Below are 23,955 nucleotides of genomic sequence, written 5' to 3' on the forward strand. Positions count from 1 at the left end.
TTTCCTATCAGTGGTGCTAGGAAACGCCCCCGAATTCCTTCCAAAGTAATAATCACAGTGAAAATATATTGGTGTTGTTCACTGCAATCTGTACGAAAAAAGGGTAAGAAATGGAAGAAAAAACACACACCAACTGTTTGTCACATCGTGGATGGAGGAACAGGGTGGAGGAACAGGGTGGAGGAACAGGGTGTTGCCTGATATTGTATAAAAAGGCAGAGTCACTCGCCTAATTTTCCAATTTCAGTTGTGCAGTAGGCCTAACATACCACGGTCTGTTTCTGGGAAAGAAACAAAAAACTAACAAAATTGGCTAAAAGACTTGTTCCTGCAGTGGAAAAGGGCCTAATCACTATGCAGGTACTCAGATCAAAATCAATCCTGCATTAAAAAACAATGCAGGGGGCTAAGTTGGTTGGTGTGTTTAGCTTCAGGTACTGGTGAGTCAAATCTGATCCAGGAAGCTCACTACCCAGACATAACAGATCCTTGAATCTGAAGCCTCATCAGATGCCAAAGCACTGACCAGCGCTGGCTACCGCAGCGCATGGCTGGATGATGTTGTGTTGTTGCCAAAAATTGAGCCCCGCTCAACTGTTTTTCGGAAGACACTGTGCTTTTTGGACGAGTCCTCCACACTGACAGACGGGCACCATTCAAAAGAATTTGGTTGTGTTTCTTCACATAGGGCAAGAGCAGGCTCAGTCCAACTTGGTTGGATCAGTCATGTTGTCCCAATCGTAGAAATTGGGATACGAGTCATCATGTTTGTTGCCCCCGCAGCATTCACATTAAAAAATTGTGGTTGTGCTTGGGTTGCTATGATCCCATGAGTCATTTCCAAAGGGTCTGTGTTTATTTTTTTGCTGACTGAGCGCTGATCCCAGCTTCAGACGAGGGAAGGAGAGGGGGGGTTTAATTAACCTTCTGGCAATGAGGTCATCTCTTGAACTTCTCCTCGAGTTATCCTCTAGCTAAAACAAGAATTTCACCACACTCATTCATTCAGCCGTCACCATGAAAAAAAACAAAAAACTTGTGATCCTAAGGTGCATGACTTCCACTTTGCAATGGCAAAATGCCCGTCATATGTTTTGCGCACGGCCTCAAGCCCAGCTTCTCCACATGACCACATAAATGGATGACTACACAGTAGTCTTTTTCAAACACGCCCCCCCCCTTCAGCTGGTTTCAATGGCTTTTGAACCACTGAGCACAACAGATTGTTGTGTGGAATGTTGGAGGCTACAGACGTCAACAAACCACTGGCAAAGCTCAGCAAGCATGCGGTCTCCAAACAAAAGGTGATCAAGGGCAGGGGTGGGGGCTTACAAGCTAAGCTGTAACTGACACTGACCATTTGACCCTCAAACCCACCTGATGGGTTCATGCAGACATAACAACCTCACACCTTGGAGCACTGAGGTCAAACATGCCCGGGCCTGTCACAGTTTGTCCCTTACGTCAGTGGAAAGAGACGTCTTGCAGCTAAGTCACGATGCTTCTTCAAACACGAGGGAGGGGCTCCAGAGCAAATTCATTTTCTGTCACAGTTCATACAGGTTCTGCGACTAAAAAGGAAATTGGTGACCTGCAGCTCAGAAGTTTGTCACACAGTTTCATAGTTCCCTAAAAACAATGTCATCAACTAAAGGACACAATGAGCCAAAAAGGTTGGAATTAGCATCCCTGCTTTGGTTATCTGCCGGTTTCAAATTTGTCTTTTTTGATCAGTTTTGCAGACTGTGTCACTCCCAATTGTAAGTCGAGTGCAGATGTGAGTCGCGCATGCTCAGATTTAACATGTCATACGGAAATTTGTGAATTCCATGAAATTAACTTTTCTCATTATAAAACAATAACAGAAGATGGAAATCATTTCAAAAACGTTCAAAAAAAGCTCAAAAAGCCATTCAACTGACAGCCTTTGTTGTATTTTATGCTAGCTTGTAGCCTGCAGTGAACAAACTTGGTTAAGTAGGTCCATTTTTACTGTTTTGCCATTACAGAAGTCCCTCGTTAGCATCTTGCATGCTACTTGTTACAAAGTGCACATTGGGGAGTGACAGACTGAATGAGTAAGTTGGTGTAATTACATGTGCAGAAGAAACCTGGTTGTTAGCAGGAAACTGCAGTACACTGCAGTATTCTGATTACTGTAAGAACATGTGGTTACATGCAGCTGGTCAGGTGTCAGATTTGATCTGAACGACATGTACATGTTCTAAACCAGTGGGGCATATTGTAGCTGTGACGGGGCTTCAGCTTAAAAACGTTGAGTAGGAAGAGATTGATGCTTTCTCACAGTGCAAATGTGTCTGAATATTACAAATAGATGAAATCATGACCCCAGTTACTCAAGCTAATCCACAGACCTGATTGTGAGCGGTTTCATGTAGGAAACATTTTCTTGAAATGCATGAAACGGCTCACAACCAGGTCTGTGGATTATCTTGAGTAACTGGGGTCATGATTTCTGGAAAGAGACATTGCTGTTGAGGTTTTTAAAAGTATTTTTGTTGGAACTTGGAGCACCACATCCTGAGTACCTTCGAGTTCTATTAAATTGGAGCAAAGGCAGACATGTCTTTGGCTGATATCTTTAACACTGGGCAACTCACAATAAAAATATTTAGACTGATAAACGGCGCTATGCTTAAGATGTCAAAATACATGTTGTCCCATTCTTGATTTGGGGTCGAGCTGTTCCTTTAAGCATGAACATGGCCAAGAAATCAGGTTTCTTCAGCAGAAATAGAACCGCACTTGAGATTCTTTTATTCTGTAACCAATGTTGGATTGCCAACCGGGCAAGGTGGGCAATCCCTGGGGCATCAGAGCCCCCCAGGTTCACTGCTTATCAGTTGGCCATTTTCAAAATTTGTTAAGGAATTTGCTTAATTAAAAACCAATATGAACTAAGGCGTGTCCTGCAATTTTAGGTAACTTTTAGTCATGCATTGCCAGACCTTCCTCTACAGCGCTGCGAAGGAGGGTCTGGCTAGTCCACACAGCATTCCGGGATGGGGGAAAAACGTGATCTGGTTTATTGGCATTTCTTTGAACCAAGTACAACCGTCTTGGGCGATGCTACGCGCAGAACGAAGAAACTGTGCCTCTGGACAATAACCTCAGGAAGAAACTTGTTTTGGTGAAACGTTCAAAGGTAGTTTTAGTCGTGCAACCGAAAACTCAGATTGGACACAGAGTCTAGCTAGCTGTCTGGATTTACCCTGCAGAGATCTGAGGAGTAGTTAACCATAGTCCCCATAAATCAACCAAAGCTGCCAAAATGCCAACACAAAGAAAGTGGAAGGTAAGGGACATCCGGCTGAAATGAGGGGTATTCGGCGGAATTTCCAGCGGCACCTGAACAATCCTGAAAATGAAACATCAGCGATATAGACTAGGTAACTTTGTGTCTGTGTCCTGTAAAGGGGCCTTTTGTCAAAACTTAGTTTAAAGAGCTTTGTGGTTTTAATAAGGTCTCTTTTTAACATCAAGAAATCAGATTATTCCAGAAACCCAGCAGGAAGCCGGTTACTTAAGTGCACACTCAAGCGCACACACTGAGTTGCCAAACTATATCACAAACTGACAACAACAAAAAAAAGCAGCATTCAATCATGTTACAGTTGGTCATCTGCTGATGACCATGAAGCTTTTTTTGGACAAGCCTAAAAGCTTCCTGCTCTGGAGTCCTGAATAAAAACACATATATCTATCCCATTGACGTTTAACAATCGAAGGCAAATTCTCTCTTCTTTTTTCCTGTAAATTAATAGATGGATCATTTGTATTTTTGTCACTGTGCACTTGTGAGTCAATGCAAAGTGAAGAAAAGTTTCAACTTGAAAGAAGAATAAGGAAGAATACCAAGGAAAAATGAAGAAGAAAAACACTGAGATACACAAAGATAACTGTGCCATAATTTGTGCCAGTTTACACTGCTGGGGCGCAGCGTTTATTCTTAGACCAAATATGCTGATATTTCCTTCCTGTCTACAACAAACTGGGCATTTAGCTGGGAACATCACTCCCCTTCCGGACACAATGCTGGCTTTGTTACTTAACTATTCTCTCCTCTGTGAAACAAGACATGGCAAAGCTCCAATGACCTAATGCAGAGTCAAAGACACTGTGTACCGTACACAGTGTACCTTCCAAAATAAGAGCCAACGGTTACAACAACTTCTGGGCCTGGGCAAAGAGACGACACGTAACTACCGTCTCACGGCAGCCAGAGGGATTTAACCACATAGCAACAGAGTTTAGGAAGAAAAGAGAATCATCCCCCTTTGTATGCCTCCACTAACCAGTCAAGTTGCAGTTCACATCCACGTCTGTCCAAACTCATAATATATACAGTGTGTGTAGTGAAAACTTTGAAGCAATTCGGACACACACGTATGTCGGCAAAGTTGATTGCCAATTGCTCCATCTACATCAGAAGTTATCTGCCTTAACTTTTTTCTTTTTTTTTTTTTTTAAACTTACATTAGCGATTTCCATATTGTCAATAGCAACGATCAAAAGGGGCTTCAGTGCCATAAAGTGTGGTCTAGGTTAAGTGCAGTCACATTCTCTTCACACCACAGCTGTTTTTTTTCCTAAGTCCGTACGGGTTCTCCTTCACATCTTCTCGTTACCTCATGGCCTTTTCAAACGTGGTCAAGGAAAATATATGGGACATCATTTTTCCCCCCACTATTACCCAAGTATGAATCCCTTTAAAACCCCTTAAAACAGTTTCCGTTGTTGTCTGTGCTACTTGCAGTGTGTTCCTCCATTGGCAACTATGTGTCAAATCGGTGAAGAGGTTTTCTTTAATTGCTTGTGTTCTGTCTATTTGTCTTCTTAATTTGCAGCGTCTAAGCTCTGAGGGCCACCGCTAACTATTTGAAATATTTATCAGGTACTTTTAGCAAACTATTTTGACTTCTCTGCTCGCTTGTTTTAATGCACTCAACCGCAACAACAAGTTTTATTTTGAGGTATCCCCACTTACGGGTTGGTGGGGGGTGTGTCAGCCTATTATAGCTGGCAGCTTTACTTGCCATTGTTACAACGGTCTACCAAAAGATCAGGACCAAGCCAATCTGTAACCCTATTCAGATCGTTGTTTGTATGTTCCTCCCAAACACAAATATGGAGCAACTGCAGGCTGCAGTGAGAGAGATAGTGGGCTGCCAACATGGATAAGAGGTCTATTAATACTGCACTATGGTCATCAGTCAAAGAATAAAGTTTCAAAGGACAGGATGACTCAGTTCAGAAAAGAACGCCACATGGATTCAATTTGATATGTGATAAGTATCCACACGCCACAAACAGCTTAACATTTAGATGAATGGGAGCCCTTCGGCCTATGACTATTTCAAACTTGTATATGAAGCTATTTCCAGCCCTTAAAACCCACAACAATACTGATTAACAATAACCAGCCTAAAACGTTTGGAAATACATGTAGAGCAATGGCAGCTATTTGCATAGCCAGTACCAAACACAAAGTCTAGAACTATAAAAAAAAAAAAACATTGAAGAAGATCAGGTACAAAGAGTGAAATGTGAATTTGGGCAAGTTAGAACTGAAACCAACTGTTATTTTTAATCTATGTAAGTTATGATTTGTTTTTGATTAATTGATTATTATTCTTTGGTCAAAAAGCCCACAGCTCAATGAGCTAAAACAGAGAGAATAAAAACAGGATTACATCTTTGTTACATCACAGGTATCAATACAGTCTTATGGTGGTTACCCACTGCTAGTAGCAGCAGCTCTACTCGGCCTGGCTCGGCCCGGCCCGGCCTCCTTTTTCCTTTGCAGAGTTAGTACCGTCACAAGCGTGAGGCGAGCGTGGCTGGTCGTCATAGCGCCGCCGCAGGAAACTGCCATTAACGTTAACGCGACACACACACACAGAATGTCGAAGGTTTGTCGTTTATAATTCTCGGCATGTTGCTGTTGCCAGAAGACACATTTTGTTTCCAAAGAAGCAGGAGGCAGCAAAAAAAACCAAAACAGCTGGCTAAACTATTTAAAAATGGTGGGTTTGTTCCGGACAGCCAGTACATAGTACCAGTAAATCCTGACGTGGTCCGGTTGGATCAGTGGTAGAGCAGGCGCACGTGTACTGAGATGTTTGAATCTGACCTGTGACGATGTTCTGCATGTCCCCCCCCCCCCTTTCCTTTTTCTTACTTAACTGTCCTGTCATAAATTAAAGGCGGAAAAGTCCAAAAAATAATCTTTAAAAAATGAAAGAAAAGTGACAATTCTCTCCGACCAATCAGTAGTCTACAGGTTTTCACATCACCTTTTAGTATCGCCTGAGCTCGCTTGGAACCTCAACGGAAGTAGTACAAAAAAAAGTACCTTTTAGCCAGTACCAGGGACTTATTTTTCATAATGGAAAACCGAAAAGGCGAGTAGAGTCAAGGCCAGTTGAACAGGTACCATATAATGGAAAAACGGCTTTAGATTTGCATACACTAGTATTTATCTATAAGACAAGCATTATGTTGTTTCTGAGAAAGCATATAGCAGAACATCTGTTCATCAACAGCATAATCGGATCATCAATTGGGCCGCCTAATGGCTCAGCACGTACTGGGTCCATCAATTCCAAAGCTGCTTTGCCTTTGGGTTACTGGACATTATCGGGACAGAATGTGTCTGTTTTACATAAAGCTAGATTAAAACAGGTGAACGTTGACATGTATGTATAGACAATTGCAGGAATGACTGGGAATTGTTGTGTGTAATTCCAAATAGCAGACATAAAAAGGAACAAAGTGTTTGAGGAGACTGAGTGCAAAATACCGCTTTTCGGATAAAGTTTTACAGATTTTGTATGAAACAGTGTTTCTAGGGGGGGGAAAAAAGTAAGCTTCTTTGACACAAGAAGTGGCGGTTTTACGTTTCCAATTGCAGAATCAAACTTTTGGAATAAGAATTGGGGAGTTTATGCCACTTACTCGAAGCTAAGGACCAACATGAAGTGAAGAAGAAGAAAAAGGTCTCTAAAAAGGACAAAAGTGGTTGCTTAGCACCAAACAGGGAGACAAAGGGCACTAAAAACTGGATTTACATGCTTATTTACAGCAATGCCCTGAGACACATTTAGACATGTTTTGCTCTAAGTCACTTGATAGAGGAAAGAGTGGAGCAGACACTCTCAGGGTGCTCCACACATACAGTGGCTTGAGAAAGTTTACACACCCATGCTAAAGTTGATTAAAAAATAAAAAATAAAACATCTTTTGGAAATCAATCTTAATGCCTTACTTCAAAAAAATTTTAGGAAAATCCAACCTTTTCATCTCTAGGTATGGTGAAGGGTATGTGATGATATGGAGTTACTTTAATTCCAAAAGGCGAGATCCATGAAATAACTGGCCTTTAAAAATAAAAATGTGCCTGCCTCTATGGGAATATAACATAGGGGGGTGTATACTTATGCCCCTCTGTATTTTAAAGAGCATTTATTTATTTAAAATACATTATTCATTCACAAAGAAAATTGGTGTCATTAAAGGTTGGATTTTCCTAAAAAAAAATTTAGTTAAGGCATTAAGATCAATTTCCAAAAGATGTTATTTTATTCCTCTTTTTAATCAAATTTAGCCTGGGTGTGTAAACTTTCTAAAGCCACTGTATATAAGTTCTGTATATTTAATAGCAGAGCAAAGACTCTAGGATAAGAAGTAATTAAAGACTAAGAATCAAAAGAACTACAGGTCTTATAATTTGCCAGCACAGCAGCTCTAGAAACTACTGTGAAGTTCCAGTAAGACTTGCAGGGTCTTCTTTATCAAGTTTATAATTCTAACACGTCTTTATTCCTTTTCAGCGTCACTCCGAACTGCAAAGTCGACTATCTTTGCATCTCAGGGTCGGAATTCTGAGTATTTGCAGCTCTAAACAGTAAGTCTGCTGCTGAGCACTCCTGTTTAAAGATAAAGTTGTGCGTCAGCTGACTTCCCAGAAACTGTTGCTTTTTTTAAAAATCAAGGGGCGGGCTGTTGCTAAGGGGAAGTGGAGAGGCCTACAACCAATGATCTGTCAGTTGGGGGGGGAAAAAAAAAGGCTGTTCCTCATAGCTCAAATTACCAAACTGCAAATAAAAACTGTGCCAGGCTGGTTTCTGTGGAAAGGAAGACACACTGCAATGGAACATGACGAAATTGGGTTTATCTAGGTTTGTGAAACCAATCTTAACTGTTTTGTAAAGTTTAAATTTCTCAGAAGTGTGTCGAGAATACAGACTTCCTTCTTGGAGCCACCAAAAATCCCACATTCCCCACCAACAAACAATTCTGCAGGAGTTCAAGTTCAGGTTTAATGCACAGACCCTCTAATTAGGTTGTCTAAGCAAAGCCAAGCATACATCTAATCCTGCAGAATTCTTTTGTTTATTCTGCACTGGGTAGGTGTGATCTAGGCGGAATATAATCAATACTCCCTACGGTGTCTAAATGTCAAATATGTATGCAGACAATGGTTTCAAAACCACTCCTTAAAACAATCCCATGATAGGAATGTGATAACAGTACCTACTCAAGGCGTTCCAGTTTCCAGCTGTACTGCTCTCAAAGTGCAGAGGCTGCACTATCACATTCAAGAAGTTTGTTCAACTACAAAAGGATTTACACTTTTAAGCAGAACTGCAGCGGGGATATGTGAACTTAAGTTTTGTTTAAAAGAAAAAAAATGTTGCTGACAACTTCCTTAAATTATTTTTTTGCTGTGTAAAAAACAAAATCTATTGTGTCAATAGCCATCGTTCTATAGCCAAACTAGTTTCATTTTCATTTTGATGGACATTTAGGCCTAAGATTTGAGAAAATTTAAAGTGTTGTGCTGGCAAGTTACAAGCCAATATTTCTCTATACAGATTTAAAGTTGCTCTAAGCAGTGTCACACATGTTTTAAGCTACAAATGTTACACATCCGTCACATACAGCAAACATCTCACTATCTGCGAGCTGCCTGTCCCCTGAACACACAGTAAAAAAACATCTCCTCACTATCTGCTAGCTGCCTGTCCCCTGAACACACTAGAGAAAAAAAAAAAAAAAAATACAGTCTCTGTAGACAGCCCAGGGTCTTCAAACTGAAACAAAAATAAACTGCACCACCTGCCCTACGAAGCATACAGCGTTCCAGTATTCCAGCCAATAACCAGCATAAAGGATTTGGGAGGGTTGGGGGGGTTAAGGCACAGAAGCACAGAAAGGAGGGGATTGGATGAGGAGGGAGGGAGGGAGCTAGTCTTGTTTGAAAATACTTCAAACGTCAACTAGAAGAAACATCAGCCAACGTTGCTTAGGGCACCTTTAAGTAACATTAAGGCTTCAATACTCTGGAGAGAGGAGAAAATGCATGCACACACACACTTAAATAATGTATAGCTCTAATAAGCTAGTTAACATCAAGGTTGTTTAGACTTTGTGCCCTTTCAGCCCCAAGACATTGCATTCCTGTCTGTTTTCTGCACCCCCAATCCACTTGTGTATGTACGGTGCAAACTGCTCTATCAAATTACCTCAGCCTCTATTCCCCATTGTGCAGCAGCCTGTTCTTCACAATGAACTGTGCAGGGGTAACCAGGGCGGTGGCTAACGTCATTAGCCGCAGGAGAGGACATGGGGAGGTCTGCCGTGGCTCATCACCATGGAGAGGCTCTACTCGATTTCCTCTTAAGACCTTGATGAGTGTTGCGTTTGTCCTGTAACCCGAGACAACGGGAGGATCTGAACAAACAAGGGTGCAGCCAAACATCATCACCAAGGATTCCCCCGCTTCAGGTTTTGATGAAGTACACACATTTTTTGTTTTAGATGACTAGGTGCAAAAATATTGTCCTGTTCCTAGATTAACATTACAAGGAACAGTACACCAGAGAAGGATGAAACTATAGTAGACTCCAGAAAACTCCCTGACCACGACCATATATCAGAGATGTGAGTAAAAGACAATATTGCTCTAATTGAGCATCAGAGGACTACAAGAAGCCATACCCAAGAGAAACACACAAACATCCAATTACCCAATCAAATATATAAATATAATTTGTAAATAAAGTGATATATTTGGTAATATATTGTAACCAAATGCATATTTAAGTCATCAGTCTCTAGGTAGTAAGTAGACATTGTTATGAAACTTTTGAGGATGTTGTTAACTATGTTTTTTTTTAACCCAGTTTCACAATCTCGCTTGTGCTGGTGCATTCAGCTGCCGTGCACCAGCTCTTTGCAGATAACACGCCGCCACTGCATCTAGCAAAAGTGCGGCCACAGCTGAGTGCTCAGTGTAATTGAAGTGCTGCCACAGCCTCATCAAAATTTCTAGGAAACAGCCAGTCGTGGGTTGTGGGTGTGAATAAACATCAAAAGGTTGACAAGTGCAGAGGCGTTAAACTTCAGCTAAGAGCGAGGCGGTTCATTTCAGAACAACAGAACCAGTAGGAGTGTGCATGTCACCTCTTGTCAGCTTTGGCTAAATTCTCTTCACAGTGAGACAGTATCCAAACAGGTCATACCATGTGAATTTCTTTTCTTTTTTTATTGTGTCAACTATACAGATTTGTTAGCTTAAAACAGGATCTGTATGATTATCATTGTCCGTTCCCTCTCTCTGGAGGACCAAAACCATTCCCCAACGACCGTCAGCTTTGGTGCCTTGGACCAGCCCAATCTGCGTCTTTCCAACTCAGTCCTTGTGCATTTCCTTCCAACAGACTTAAACTTCTCCAGGTAAAAAGTCCAGCATGTGCTTGCTTCTTGTCTCCTAGTTCAGATCTACCATTTTCATAACCAGGAAGCTGAGCTACACTCATGTAAATCCCCCCCCTCCCCTACCCTCTCATGGCTGAGGGCTATGAATGGGCTTTATGGAAATGGGCATAACATGGAAAAATGCAGCATTCCCCTTCCTGCTTTCGCCCGGGCTTACTTACAAAACGCCATTACCGCAAGGAAAAATTGTGATATAATTATGAACAAGCTAGTAAACATAATTAGGCGACAATTAAGCAAAAAAAAAAAAAATCAGGTCAACTGACTGCCCATTACCTTTAATTTTGCATAGAAACACAATTTACATTTATTACAAAAATAAATTTCTCTGTAATTTAAATAAACCCTAATTATTTGAAGGTTGAACGCAGCCAGTAAAGTCCATCCATTTACGTCAACAGCAAAGGTTGTTTTTGCAGTTGGGGGTGGAAGGGAGGCCAAGAAAAGACGAAAAGGCACCACTAATGAGGAGTTTATGTCCATCAATGTCCAATTTCAAAGTGGAGGAAGCATCCATCATGTGAAAATAAGCCTCTGAGTGTCCAATAATTCACCTGATCAACAGGGCCAGTGTCGCCCCGATACCAGCAAATCCAGCAAAGGCCATGAGCGTGTTCCTCACCGTGGACTCTGGGTCTGCTACTCTGAAGAACTCGACAAAGCCATCCTGGAAACAAAGGATAAATACACAATAAACATAAAGTTCCGAAGCACAGGAGGCACTGACACATTGTAGGCTTTTGTTGCACAATTAACAAGAGTTGTGCAACAAGTCAATTAGTTCCTGCTTCCTGTCATTCAGGCATTAGTCATGAACTCACCCAGGCATTGTTTTTCACCAGCCAGTCCCGCTGGTCGGCTAGCAAATACGTGGAGATCTCCTGTCCCACCAGCTCCACACAGTTTTCCCTGCCTCGCTCCTTCAGGTATTGTGACACCACCGCCCCGAAGGCCACCAGGCTGGCGATACGACCCCAGTTGGTGGTCCCGTCTGCAAAGAGGCTCGTGGCTACTGCAGTGACAAAACTGGCTTCATCCGTCCTTTCGTCCAGTGACAATTTGTTGACCATTCCTATAGAGAAAAACACAAGTGTTGGTCATGTAATATGGTTTGTACACGGTTAAAGAGTCGCAATACTCCAACAATACAAAGTAATACTCAATTAACAACGTACTTCCGTCGAAATTACATTACATTACTGCTGACTACAATTTAACTTGGGTACTCCCCACGAACGAGAGTAAAATGGCTCCTACAGGCCAAAACAACAGTACCGAACACGGTGTGTTGTGAAGAATTAACAAGGTTAAAACAGGCTTTAGCTTATGTAGCTAGATAATAAAGGAAGCTATATACAGTGGCCTTTGAAAACAATACTCCACACCTAGCTAACGTTACGTGTCTCTACCTACCATTGTACGCGTATCTGTGTTTATCCAAAACGTCCTCCACAACTCTTTTCATCGTTGTTAGTGCTCTGCTTTCATTCCACTGAGGCTTGGAAAGTCCAGTAAAGTCTCTCAGGAAACGGCCAATGAGTTGCCTCGTGTCATTCTCCAGGACCGCGTCGCCTGCCGGGCAAGTGGAGACGATTTCAACGTCTGGATCCGGAGTACACGGCAACGAGCCGCCGTCGAGGTCGTCGCTGTCCTCCCGGAGGTTTTTTGTTCCATACCCGTTCACTACCAGGTTCTTGGGTCGTTTCGGGGTATCGTTTGACCCCAAATTTACGTTTAGGTTTTCTTTAGATGAGCCTACTGCAATCTGCGGGGATGAGTTCCCTGAGCCGTAGAGGATTGGTCCCTCCACGACTCCATTTTGAGGATGAATAAAACAGCTCATGACTCCGGTCGTTACGTTGAACGCGGCCCGTTTCGTCGGAATAATATTCATTTGGACGATTCTTCTTGAAATTAACGTTACGCTTACTTGTTTCCGTTCAAATTAAAAAAAAAATAGGGTAAATTATGCTGCTAGCATGTGTTAAACAATAAGCTAGCCTTTACTCGAATGATCACTTCATGTCCATGGCCGTGTTGCAGTGAATTAACCGGATGTAGGGACATCTTTTATAAACACTTGGTCACACGCCACACCTCTATTTCTCTCTCTCTCTCTGTCTCTCTCTTTCTGTCTCTCTCTCTCTAGCTCTCTCTCTCTCTAGCTCGCTCTCTCTGTCCCTCCGACTTCCCCAAAGAGCCCCGAGAGCTGCCTCAAATTAACGGCTGTTTCAAACAGATTTCTTTCTTTGTTTGGGCCAGTGTTTTTTTTTTAAATATTAACTACGAAATAAAGAAGAAAAGCAGGAGTCGAAATCTGAGCAGAAGCAGAAGTCTCTAAGATTGTGAATCATTTGTGGGATAGGTTTTGTGTTTTTCCATGACATCAAACATGAAGAAAGCGTTACCGGAAACCCTCGATCGTCATAATAGCAGCAAGAACATTATTAAAGATAACGACAGTAATTGCAGTGCCAAGGACATAATATGTAATATGTGTGTCTGAAGCAGCTTGAGCTATATTTCAAATAAAGTTTAAACCAACAGAGGTTTCCCATTTCTACCCTGGCATTGACATACTTTAGAGACTTTATTTAAAATAACTGCAGTTGGGTTATGCAGCTATAGTGACATAAACAAATCAATTTGATCTCTTTTTGATAAATGATAGCAAACGTTGAACTCACTCTTGACACTAATCCTTGACTAATAAAGAAAGAAGAAGAAACCCTAGATGTAGGCTGCATGGGCATTTATTTATTGCAGTAAATTGCAAAAAAGGGGGTAGGCTATATATATGTATATATATATATATATATTTTTTTTTTTGCAATTATTTATAACATTTATGGCCACTTGTCCTGCACATTGTCACACATAACATTTCCTCAAGTTTAAGAACAGTAGGGTTCTTGTCATCCTAGTCTGAGATTTTTTTAAGCTGTTGCTTTTCTACACAACTAGGTTTCCTTGTTATGTTAGGAATGTCGGAAATAGCTAGAACTTTCTTTAACTGTCTATGTCTTCAAATAAGAGCCAGATGTTAGAAATACATGATTATGCTGCCTCCTAGTGGTCAGAGGGAGGTCATTCTCCTTTCAGCAATTCAGTTTTTCAGCCACAAGCTTCACCCTTTTACAGTCAGGCCCTACTCTTCCTTTTTTCATGAGTCCTTGGGTGTCATTCAGGTGCCAACAGATACATCGCTGGTACAAGAGTGGAGACCTAACATCAAAGAAAAACACCACGAAAATCTTATTAATGTAAAAGTTTATTTCAAATACTGACAAAAATCCTCTCACCTACTCCCACACAACTGAAACATTCCAAGTATTCCTGTACTTTCTGAAGTCTTAAAGTGTTCTCCAGTCATCCTCTTTATCATGTAAACCCTTATTTATTTATTATCTTCTTGGAAGCAAGGGTGCCTCTGGTTTCCCTGCAGTTATCTTGGGCTAGGCTGAAATATACTTAATATGCAGTAGGAAAACACGTGAAAAAAAAGAAGAAGAAACATTTACTTGTAAAACAACAAGAAAACAGATAAGGTAAAAGCTGCACAAAAGTACTTGAGAGCACACAGCCGGTCATTCCTTTATACATTCTGGCTCAACGAGAGACACCCTGTGTGTTGGGTGGGAGACGACGTACCCTGCTATTTCCTCTCGTTGAACCGCTCGGCGCAAAGCCCAACATCAAGTTGCATTCAAGAACTTCTGTCCATGGTCGTTTCATTGGACATTATTCTTATTCACCCATTTCTTTTAGCAAACTTTTTTTAAAGCAGGAAACTTTAGGCTTTTAAACACGATAGGATGCTTAATGGTCTGTTCTTGTCAAGCAAAGTGACAAAAGCGTTCCAGACATTTCTGGCTCGGGCCCGATCAAAAACAACCAATGCGTCTTAAAATGAAGTGGTAGAATTGATATCAACTGAATGGATTTTTGCCACAGGAGCTATAGGACTCTGAAACAGAGATACTCTGGGAGAACCTGGTAGAATCAAGAGGACAGGTGTCCTTTACAGGGGAACATCTCCTAAGATTTGTCTTTGACTGAGTCAGCAGCATTTACACATATTTTCATATGATACAGATTCACATAGTCTCTGCAATTCACTAAGACAGAGCAGACGTAGTGTTAAACTGAAAGGAGAGAGGAACCATTGACTCAGAGAATAGCTCAGACTATGAGAGCGTTAAAAGCAGGTGGGATACAACACAATGATCCCTTCCTTTTGAAGTCTATTTACAATGGCTGGAACAGAGAAAAAGCAGTGCATTCACACAACACCGTAACTAGGACATACGTACAGGTCAGTTCTCTTTCGCCCACTGCTAATTTGACACATTTAAAAGTCTCAATGCAAAAAGGAGGTGAGGAGGAGAATGTGATGGGGCATGCACCCTATCACCTAGCCTACATGGTGGAGTGTGCGTTTGTGAAGGTTCCCTGAAGCAGTTTTATACAAGGAGGCTGAATCTCAGCGAGCGCCGGCGTCCAGCTCAAAATCGTGAAATGTGTGGATGGCACACACTCCAAGTCTGCAGATTTGCTGATCGCATCATTCCCCTCTTTCAGAGGTTGAACCACGTTAACAGGTGGGATTCAAGGGCAGAGCGTGCGCTCACACTTTGCCCCACCCGCACCATTTGTTAGAAAATCTCGCTCTGCTTTGCCAAGTGTGGGAGTGAGTGCATCCTGCAGACATGCAGTGTCCCACTTTAAGCCCGCGATGACGATCTGGGGAGCTGGGCAGACACCTGTTGTTACCAGGCTGCCTGCGGGTTACCCTCTGACACCCCTGAGATCAGAGATCAGTCTGTGGAGCATGTCAGTTTGGGAAGAAAACACTGTTCCACAGGGCGCTGGTAGGAAAAGCAGGGCTACACTCCAGCTAAGGTTTAAGGGAAGTAGAGTAGTATTAGTCTTTTACTTAAAGGTCCAGTGTGTAACGTGTTTAATATGTACCACCACCATCAATTAGTATTCCTATATATTCATACTGGCTTGAAATTGTACATATCTTACGCAGCGGGCCCAGGTTCGACTCCGGCCTGCATATCATGACCCCCCCCCCCCTTTCATGTCAATAAAAAAGGCCTAAAATTCCCCAAAAATTATCTTTAAAAAAATAAACAAATTGTACATTTACATTTGTATAAACTGGGGTAGACGCTTCCTATTCATGCGCCAGCTTGAAATATGTCAGCCGGTAATGGACATTCAGGACATACTGCCTTGTCTTTCGTGTTTTCGCTGTCACAAGATAAACTCACAGGCGCTGCCAATGGGTACCGGCGCTTACCAGCCCCGGCAACTTTGAAGACGGAAACATGAAGTCTTCTTCTTCGCCCAGAAAAGAAAAAAAAGACATTGAAAAGTGAAGCGTAACGGTTACTGTAGCTGTAATACGTACTTTGAACTGCATGGTGCGAAAGAGTTGATTGCGATATATGATCTCAATGCTAGAGGGGACAAATTCCTACACATTGGACCTTTAAGTTAGTGTTTCACGACGTCAATTGCCAAAGAGGGCAAGATGTCAAGGGAACCACTGCGTCTGGCTGTGATATATATTCTGGACGTGTTAAATGAACAACACAATGTTTAGCTTTAACAAGCAGCTAGAAGAAGAATATTTGTTTTGGTGTGTCCTAAATGTCTAAAATAACTATTTTCACAGGACATGTTCCATCGTCGGACACAACTACAAAGTCTATGACTGTTGATATTTTTGTCTTTTTAAATTGGACTTTCGTGATCGGACATAGCAGTCTAGTCAAGTGTTTGCGTGTGACACTAAAACCCTAAAAACTTTAGTGATGTTTTGGATGCGGGTTTCAAAGATGACTGGCAAGTGTAGTCACATCACTTTTCAAGGTCCACACGGCCCTCTGAGTCGGAGAGCGGCAGTATGAAATTTGGCTCCGTTGGTAAAGCATATCATGTCCAAGCCAGAAATCCCAGGATGTAAGTGAGTCGATTTAGCACTACACATTTCTCTCGGGCATGTTAGCTGGTCTGGTCCTCAAAGCAGCAAGATTATCACGTTACGTGCGTGGTTGTGTATTATTTACAGAAGCATATACTCTATGCAGGGTGCTTCAATAACCCCACAAATCTTTTAGGCGCGTAGTAAACACACGTCTTGATGCACCTCAACAGCGACCAACTGAACTCAGAGATCGGCAAGGACCCCAGCCAACAAAAATAATACAAGGACATACTCAGCTGGATCCTGCCCTGGGTTGCTTACAGGAGTGTGTTTACATGGATTGTCGGGACAGCGAAAAGGGAAATGCAGGAAGGAAGGAAGGAAGGAAGTGTGACTGTGGACGTTTTAGGGCTCCGTGTGTTTTGATACTTCCTATTACTAAGCTGATGCCCCACTCCCGTTTAAAAAAAAAAAAAACACGTTACATTTCTTTTTTGTTACATGTTACAATCATGCAGCATATTTAGAGGGAACAGGAGCGACTGGAGTCAAGAATTAAAGCATTAACATTAACAGAGAGGAGGGGTCCTGTTTGGCTGAGCTGCAGCAGATCACCTCGGGGTTTTTGTTCGACGAAAGGTGGGCTGAAGGATGAGATGAAAGGGAGCCTCCATTAATTTCCCTCATTTCCCAATGCGATGCCCGTGAATGCTAACGAGCTAGAGGCAGCTGCCCCTCACGTATTTGGTATGCAAGCCATTATTCACACACATCTTTCAAACCCCTCCCGCCGAAGCCAGCCACCAGCATAGACAGGGAACATATAAAAAAAAAAAAAAATGGCTGCACGTCCATCGTGGTTCCTAACTCCCTTAAACAAATTATTTTGGTGTCATTTAGGATGCAAAAAAAAAAAAAGAACAAAGCCTACTATACAGACTACAAAGTGCATTAACTCCCCCCATCCAACCCCTGCCTGATGACACACCTACTGTGATGCATCTTGGAACACCAAAAACCAAGACATACGGGTGGCGGCAGAGCAGAGTGCGCAGAGGGGGCAGAGCTGTGCGTGGTGGGAAGGCAGAGAAGGCTGCGGCCTCACGGGCCACCTAAACCTCCATCCCTCCCATCCCTCCCACCCCGCCCCACCCACATACAAGCAAATGGAGTTTTAACTTATACAACTCTGCCCGACATGTTAAAGCCAGTGGTGCCTTGAGATAAAAACAGAAGACAGGGGAGGGGATGGACACATTGGGGACGCGTGGGTGAGGAGGAGGGACATTTGACGGGAGCCCCAGGGGCCGTGAGGGCGCTTCTAGGATGATGGAGGCTAGCCGGCTAGCTTGCTGGTCACCAAGGAGGACTTCCGCTGGGGCAGGTCCTGCGGCGTGGGAATGTGGTCGCCGGTCACCAGGTTGTTGTCGGGCCCTGCCACGGGAAGCTTCTTCATCTTAGCCTTGGCCATGTTGTAGTCTCCTGAGTCAAAGTACTTTTGCTGTGTGGGGTGGGGGTGGGGGGGAGACAGAAAGAGACAGAAAAGGTGCTCACAGCTTTAGAGACACGCCGCTGACTGATTTCAGTGGATCTTAAAACAATACTCACATGCTTATATGTACATTGAAAGAGTTATCAGTCCCTATAACGGTTCCTGCTGTCCATACTGGCCCTGTGGAGGACCCTTCCTAATGCAATCTCAATATTAGAGATGGAGGACAAAGATCACGGTCCTCATTTTGTGCAAAAATGTATTCCAAAGTTTAGGGTGAGTTAGGCCCGTTGCATTCTCAAGCCAGGCTTGATGGCCTGTGGCTTTCCTGCCTTCTTCTTCTTCTACACTGGCCTACCCATGTGCTTGTTGCAGATTTGTTTGCAGGGTCCACCACAGTGTCAGAGAGCAATGGCAAATCCTGCGTGGACAAATGCTTACTTACTTGAGTATGACGTATGAGGAGTATGAACAGAATAATCGTTGTGGACAGTGTACATGGGTCGCCACATGGACCTTACGTTGATTTTTTTTAGTATGAAATTCCCTGGAATGCATTTTTTTGTAAACTAAGAATGTGGATTTTCCCATTTGGAAGGTATACTTTCAAAGCCAAAATAGACAGGAGGGATTATGACAGTATTACAAGAATCTATTAGTTTAACAACACAAGATGAAAGGGGTGAATTATTTACCTTTTCAACGGAGTGTTGTATTGAGCAAATTCAAGCACCAAAAACAAAAAAAAGTCTCTAATTTTTAGATTTTTTGTCTCTGATGATGTTAAATCGGAGGGTTATTTTATGATTAAATATTTCAATTTACTTTTCGGCCCTCTCCTGAGTTTGCCTCAGCTACTCCTACTCAGTGAATTCCCAGAATGACTTTCTATCTCCAGAGGTGGAAGTTCCCAGTAACATATACAGCATGTGTAGGTGGAGTACAGCAACACTTATAACGGCCTGCTCGACAGATTACTGTTAAGTAATCTGTCGAGCAGGTGTTGTATTTGACATGCCACCAATGTGGCTGCATTGTATTTTGGTCTACTGGGGTTCAGTCGGTGGACAAATTATTTTTCTCTCTGCTTCAATGGATTTAGCCGTGTAGGATAGTTAAAAGGACTACAAAATGGCAGCTCTTGATAGAAGCCCTTGCTCTTTGGTTGCGCGGGGGGAAGCACAACATGTATCAGTCACGTTTTGAATGACATAAACATGTTGTTCAATGCAAACTCCATTGTAGCCACGCTATAAAAAAAAGAATCTTAATATGATTAAAAGGTACCCTGCCACACACATTTCATTACTTTGTGGTAATGTCTGAAGTTCATCCACAGACTTTGTAAAATGCCTTGGTTACCTTGTTTCACGCCATTCTAGCGTGGTATAGAAAGATTTGAGCCCCTTCTCATTAATATTCAACGAGCTGAGCTGTTTGACTCTGATTGGCTAACAGCTAGCCAATGAGAGCCTGGCTATCAGCATCCTTTACCCAGTGCAACTGGGCGAGCTCATGAATAGTAATGAGCTCAGGCAACATGACATCAGACTGACCAGCTGTTGTAATTGGCCTGATTTCTCCTCTTATTTCTATCCAGTGTTTAGAGCTGACAGGAGGTAGCAGTTCATTTTCATATTCACAACATAACTCAAACACATATGGACCTGACATATTTCAAAAGATGCAAGTAAAAAAGGCTTTGTGTGGCAGGGCACCTTAAAGAAGATGAGAAAAAAGGAATGCAAGGAAGCTTGCCATTCCAACAGTGTTCTTCAAGTTCTTCAAGGTAATTTTTCAGTGACAGTGAAGTGTTTGAGCTGAAATAACCCCTGGTGACCTACCCCTTTCTGTAGTCTCTTCATCAGGAAGTCTGAGCCGCCGGGCTTCTGGCCCAGGCTGGGGTACTTTGCTTTCAGCTTGGCCTCCTCTGATTTCACAGGGTTTGCATTCTTCTCCTGGGAGTCCTGTGTCGACAACAACAAACAGACATAAACACTCCTCCGTTGTAGAAAACAGGGCCTCTTCAAAAGTGTCAGCAGATCTTTAGAAAAATGCAAGCACAACCGGAACAGCAACTCATTTATGGTCACCATACAATCAAAACATGCTGCTAGTACACAAACACCTATATAACTATGCATGTCATTTAGCTGATGCTTTATCCAAAGCGACTTACAATTGCTAAAGGTCGCACGTCTCCAGAGCAACTAGAAGCAACGTTAAGTGTCTTGTTCAGGGACACATTGGGAACTGAACCCAGGTCTTCCACACCAAAGGCATGTGACATACACACTGGGCCATCACCACCTTACGGAAAGCCTACTGTGATAAACACGGCCACTTCGCCCTTCTGCTCTCTAAAAGCTGCAGTATGACAACAACTAGCGGGAAATGAAGATACTTCCTTCATAATAGTTTAAGTCACAACATCAATGTACTTCTTTCTCATAATACCCATCATGCCTGAGAGGAAAGAAAGGATGAGGGCAAAGCTTGTTACAAACACAGATCTTGAAAAAAGAGGTCAGCGTCAGTACGGCATCAATAGGGGTCGCCATTGTTGTTTGGGTGTGTGTGACCCCAAAATTGTAAGTGGGAGTATAACTATCGTGTAGTAAGTCACGGGTTCGACTGCCGCTCCAGGGCCCTTTCACGGGGTAGAAGGTTGTGAAAACACGAGTTACGGGTTGCCTGGAATGCAGCATAACAAGCATGGCCCTCTTTGGGAATCATGTTTACGGGGATTTGGTGCAGAATAGCATCAGGAATCTGTTCAGCAAAAACTAGCCGATAAAGAACGAACTCTGAATCCTGTTAAACAAATACACCCATGTTCAACTATTACTGTAAAGCAACAAAAACGCATCGCACATTTAAGAACTTTAAGAACAAATTCATTCAGAAACTTCCCTTTAAGTATGATAATAATAATGATAGTTAATGAGGATTTAACAAACCTTGTTTTCTGCTGCCTGTGAGAGGCACACTGTGGCTGCCATAAATAATAATTCACAGTAAATATAATGACTCCCCCTCTTCTGTTTGTGTGATTACATTGGTTTTGTAAAGTAACAGTACTTTATCGTCACATACACACACATGTAGCGAAATTCATTCTCTGCATTTAATCCATCTCTCAAGGGAGCGGAGGGCGGCCGTTTACAGCGCCCGGGGACCAACTCTGACACCGGGGAACTAGTTCACGCGAGACTAAGGGCTATAGCATAGTACTGGGACAGACTAGGGCTGTCCCAATACTCATTTTGATTGAGGGGTAGGGGTGTATGGCCCTTGAAAACCATAGACAGTTAAAGAAAGAACATAGGGAGGATGTGAGCTTACTCATAACCGAGGTAACACTTGTCAAACTGGTCCGTGTCAGGTAGACACTGAGGCCAGTAATTTGGGCCACTAGGGCACACCTTGTTTTTGTACATGCATGAAAGAAGTGTTTGACTGTGCGCTATATCTACCTCAGGAAATAGCAGGTGTAAAGTTCAGGTAGGACTATAGCGGACAAACTCCAGAGGCAATTTATGTACTCCTGGCACATTATCCTTGAGCGAGCAACACACAGCGCAGACCTACTTCCACCAGGCAGACCCGATAGGGCACGCAGCCTGCAAAGCTTACTGGGGTAGGGATAAAATGTGAGTCAGGACACAGAAGCCGATGAACACATTCCCTCGGGGGGGGCACGAGACGAGAAATTTATGAGCTACTATATTCGGCAGAATCCAACAACACATTCTTTGTGCAGGACAGTTTTAAACACTAATGTGGAGACCTGTAAGACATTTAATCTAGTCCCTTTAGGTTGTTGCCTTCCCCTTGTTTGTGTTGGAATGTTAAACTCCGGTCGATTTATGAGGACTACGGCTAACTGCTGTTCTGTTGCACGACTGAAACAACTTTTGAACGTACACATGTTCCACCAAAGCAAGCTCCTTCCCAAGGCAAATTTTGCAGCGGCACCATTGCTCCGTCTGCCGCTTAGAGAAATGCCAGACCATCCTCAGCAGGTCTGGCAAAAGCGGAGGGCCTAATGTGGATACATTAGGATCACCGCTAATGTTATTTTACACAAACATGTTTTGAGTGATTTAAGTTTGTTGTAAAGCTGTGTTAGTTAAAACAATAACCATTCACTGCAACTTATATGTCTTCATGTATTACATTACATGTCACTTTTGAGTATGTGTGAACACATTCAAGCTTCAGTATAACCAGCAGTTTGTCAACATTGATTTTGAATTAGACAAGCCAGGCAGCCAATCAGGCACAAGAGCTGCACATTAAACCAATATTCAATATACTATCATTATACTTCTTCTATTGTTGATTTTTTTAAAGCATTCTACAATTTACACATCCAATTTGATCAAAACAAAGCATTTGCTAAATCTGATTTCTCCCTAAATAATTTCATGACATTTTTTCCATATATATAAAACAAATCTTGCAATTTATGTAATATCAAACAACAAATTAAAGCAGTACAAGGTAACTGCAGGCCTGTCAACAGATGTTTGATTTAGCGTAGGTCCAAGTAGGGCTGAGCTATATGAGGAAAATCAAATATTACGATATTTTGTACCAAATACCTCGATATCAATACCGCAACAATATTGTGGTGTTGACTATTGGTGCTTTCACAAAATATTTACACAATGAGATTTTTGATAAATAATCATCAGTAATGTGGATATAATGACTAACAGTTACAACAGTCTGGTAATTTCAGAAAATGACATTACTGTACTGTAATGCAGCCTTTAAAACCAGGTAAAGACAACACTTATGCCATATTACAATATTAGGACATCTAAAATCTAAGACGATACCTAGTCTCATATTACGATATCGATATAATATCGATAGATTGCCCAGCTCTAGGTCCAATTGACTATATGGAGGGACACCAGCGTTGTTGTGATGCTGTATGTAAATGCGGAAGCAGTGTCACACTGCTGTCGCTGTCAGGCGAAGACCATCAAGAATGTCAAGCCATGTGCAAGTCAGGATGAAGACATGAGCGTTTCCAATGCATGTGTTTCCACCAGTTCAAAGTGTACCGAGAGAAACCATCAATGTATGTCTCTCGTTGGAGACAGTCGGCCCTGCATGACACGTTATGAGACCCTCCAGGACAGACCAATGAGGCCCGAGCTGTTGTGGACTCGCCAGCCAATGACACAAGGCAAGGGACAAAACAAAGTGACAGACTGGCGATGAGCTCTGTATGGAGAGACAGCTACGATAAAAAAAACAAACAAACAAAAAAAACATTTTCAACAGCAACGATAAAAACCATTTTCAACACACGGAACAGCTTATCGTAGCTCTACATGTCTCCCAGGAGTCCTCCTCTGCCTTGGTGCAGCGCTAAGCACACACTCCACTTGTGCTAGCTGATGCTAGCCACTTCTAGCTAGCATGCTCGGTGGTTAGCCAACAACATCAAGACAGCAGTCAGAAAACCCACCTGTTTTTCGTCCTCGTAGTCCACCTGAGTGTCCGAGTGTAGGTTTTCTGACGACATTGTGTGAGGGTGATGGACAAGCAAGTGTCCTTCTTGCGGACAACTCGAAGAGATGAATATACGAGATACCTGTACTGAATCTAATCTCCTTTTCTTGACACGACTGCTCCCCAACAAAAATGGCGTAACAAGATGTGACATCACCAATAAAGGGGCGTTCCCTAATTGTGATTGACA

General features: G+C 42.4%; 2 protein-coding genes across 2 annotated transcripts; both read right to left on the reverse strand.

The window, feature by feature from the left end:
- Positions 1-10,503: 10,503 nt before the first annotated feature.
- On the reverse strand, positions 10,504-12,861 carry mcl1b (MCL1 apoptosis regulator, BCL2 family member b). The gene is made up of 3 exons (XM_032518129.1): positions 12,217-12,861; positions 11,625-11,875; positions 10,504-11,470 (listed from the first exon to the last, which is right to left on the reverse strand). The coding sequence occupies exons 1-3, from the start codon at positions 12,695-12,697 to the stop codon at positions 11,354-11,356; spliced, it is 849 nt and encodes a 282-aa protein (XP_032374020.1). The 5' UTR covers positions 12,698-12,861; the 3' UTR covers positions 10,504-11,353.
- A 1,195-nt stretch (positions 12,862-14,056) lies between these two features.
- ensab (endosulfine alpha b) lies at positions 14,057-23,936 on the reverse strand. The gene is made up of 3 exons (XM_032518130.1): positions 23,722-23,936; positions 20,078-20,200; positions 14,057-18,242 (listed from the first exon to the last, which is right to left on the reverse strand). The coding sequence occupies exons 1-3, from the start codon at positions 23,917-23,919 to the stop codon at positions 18,078-18,080; spliced, it is 486 nt and encodes a 161-aa protein (XP_032374021.1). The 5' UTR covers positions 23,920-23,936; the 3' UTR covers positions 14,057-18,077.
- Positions 23,937-23,955: the final 19 nt, after the last annotated feature.

Source organism: Etheostoma spectabile, chromosome 6, assembly GCF_008692095.1.
Source record: "Etheostoma spectabile isolate EspeVRDwgs_2016 chromosome 6, UIUC_Espe_1.0, whole genome shotgun sequence".
Taxonomy (NCBI): Eukaryota; Metazoa; Chordata; class Actinopteri; order Perciformes; family Percidae; genus Etheostoma; species Etheostoma spectabile.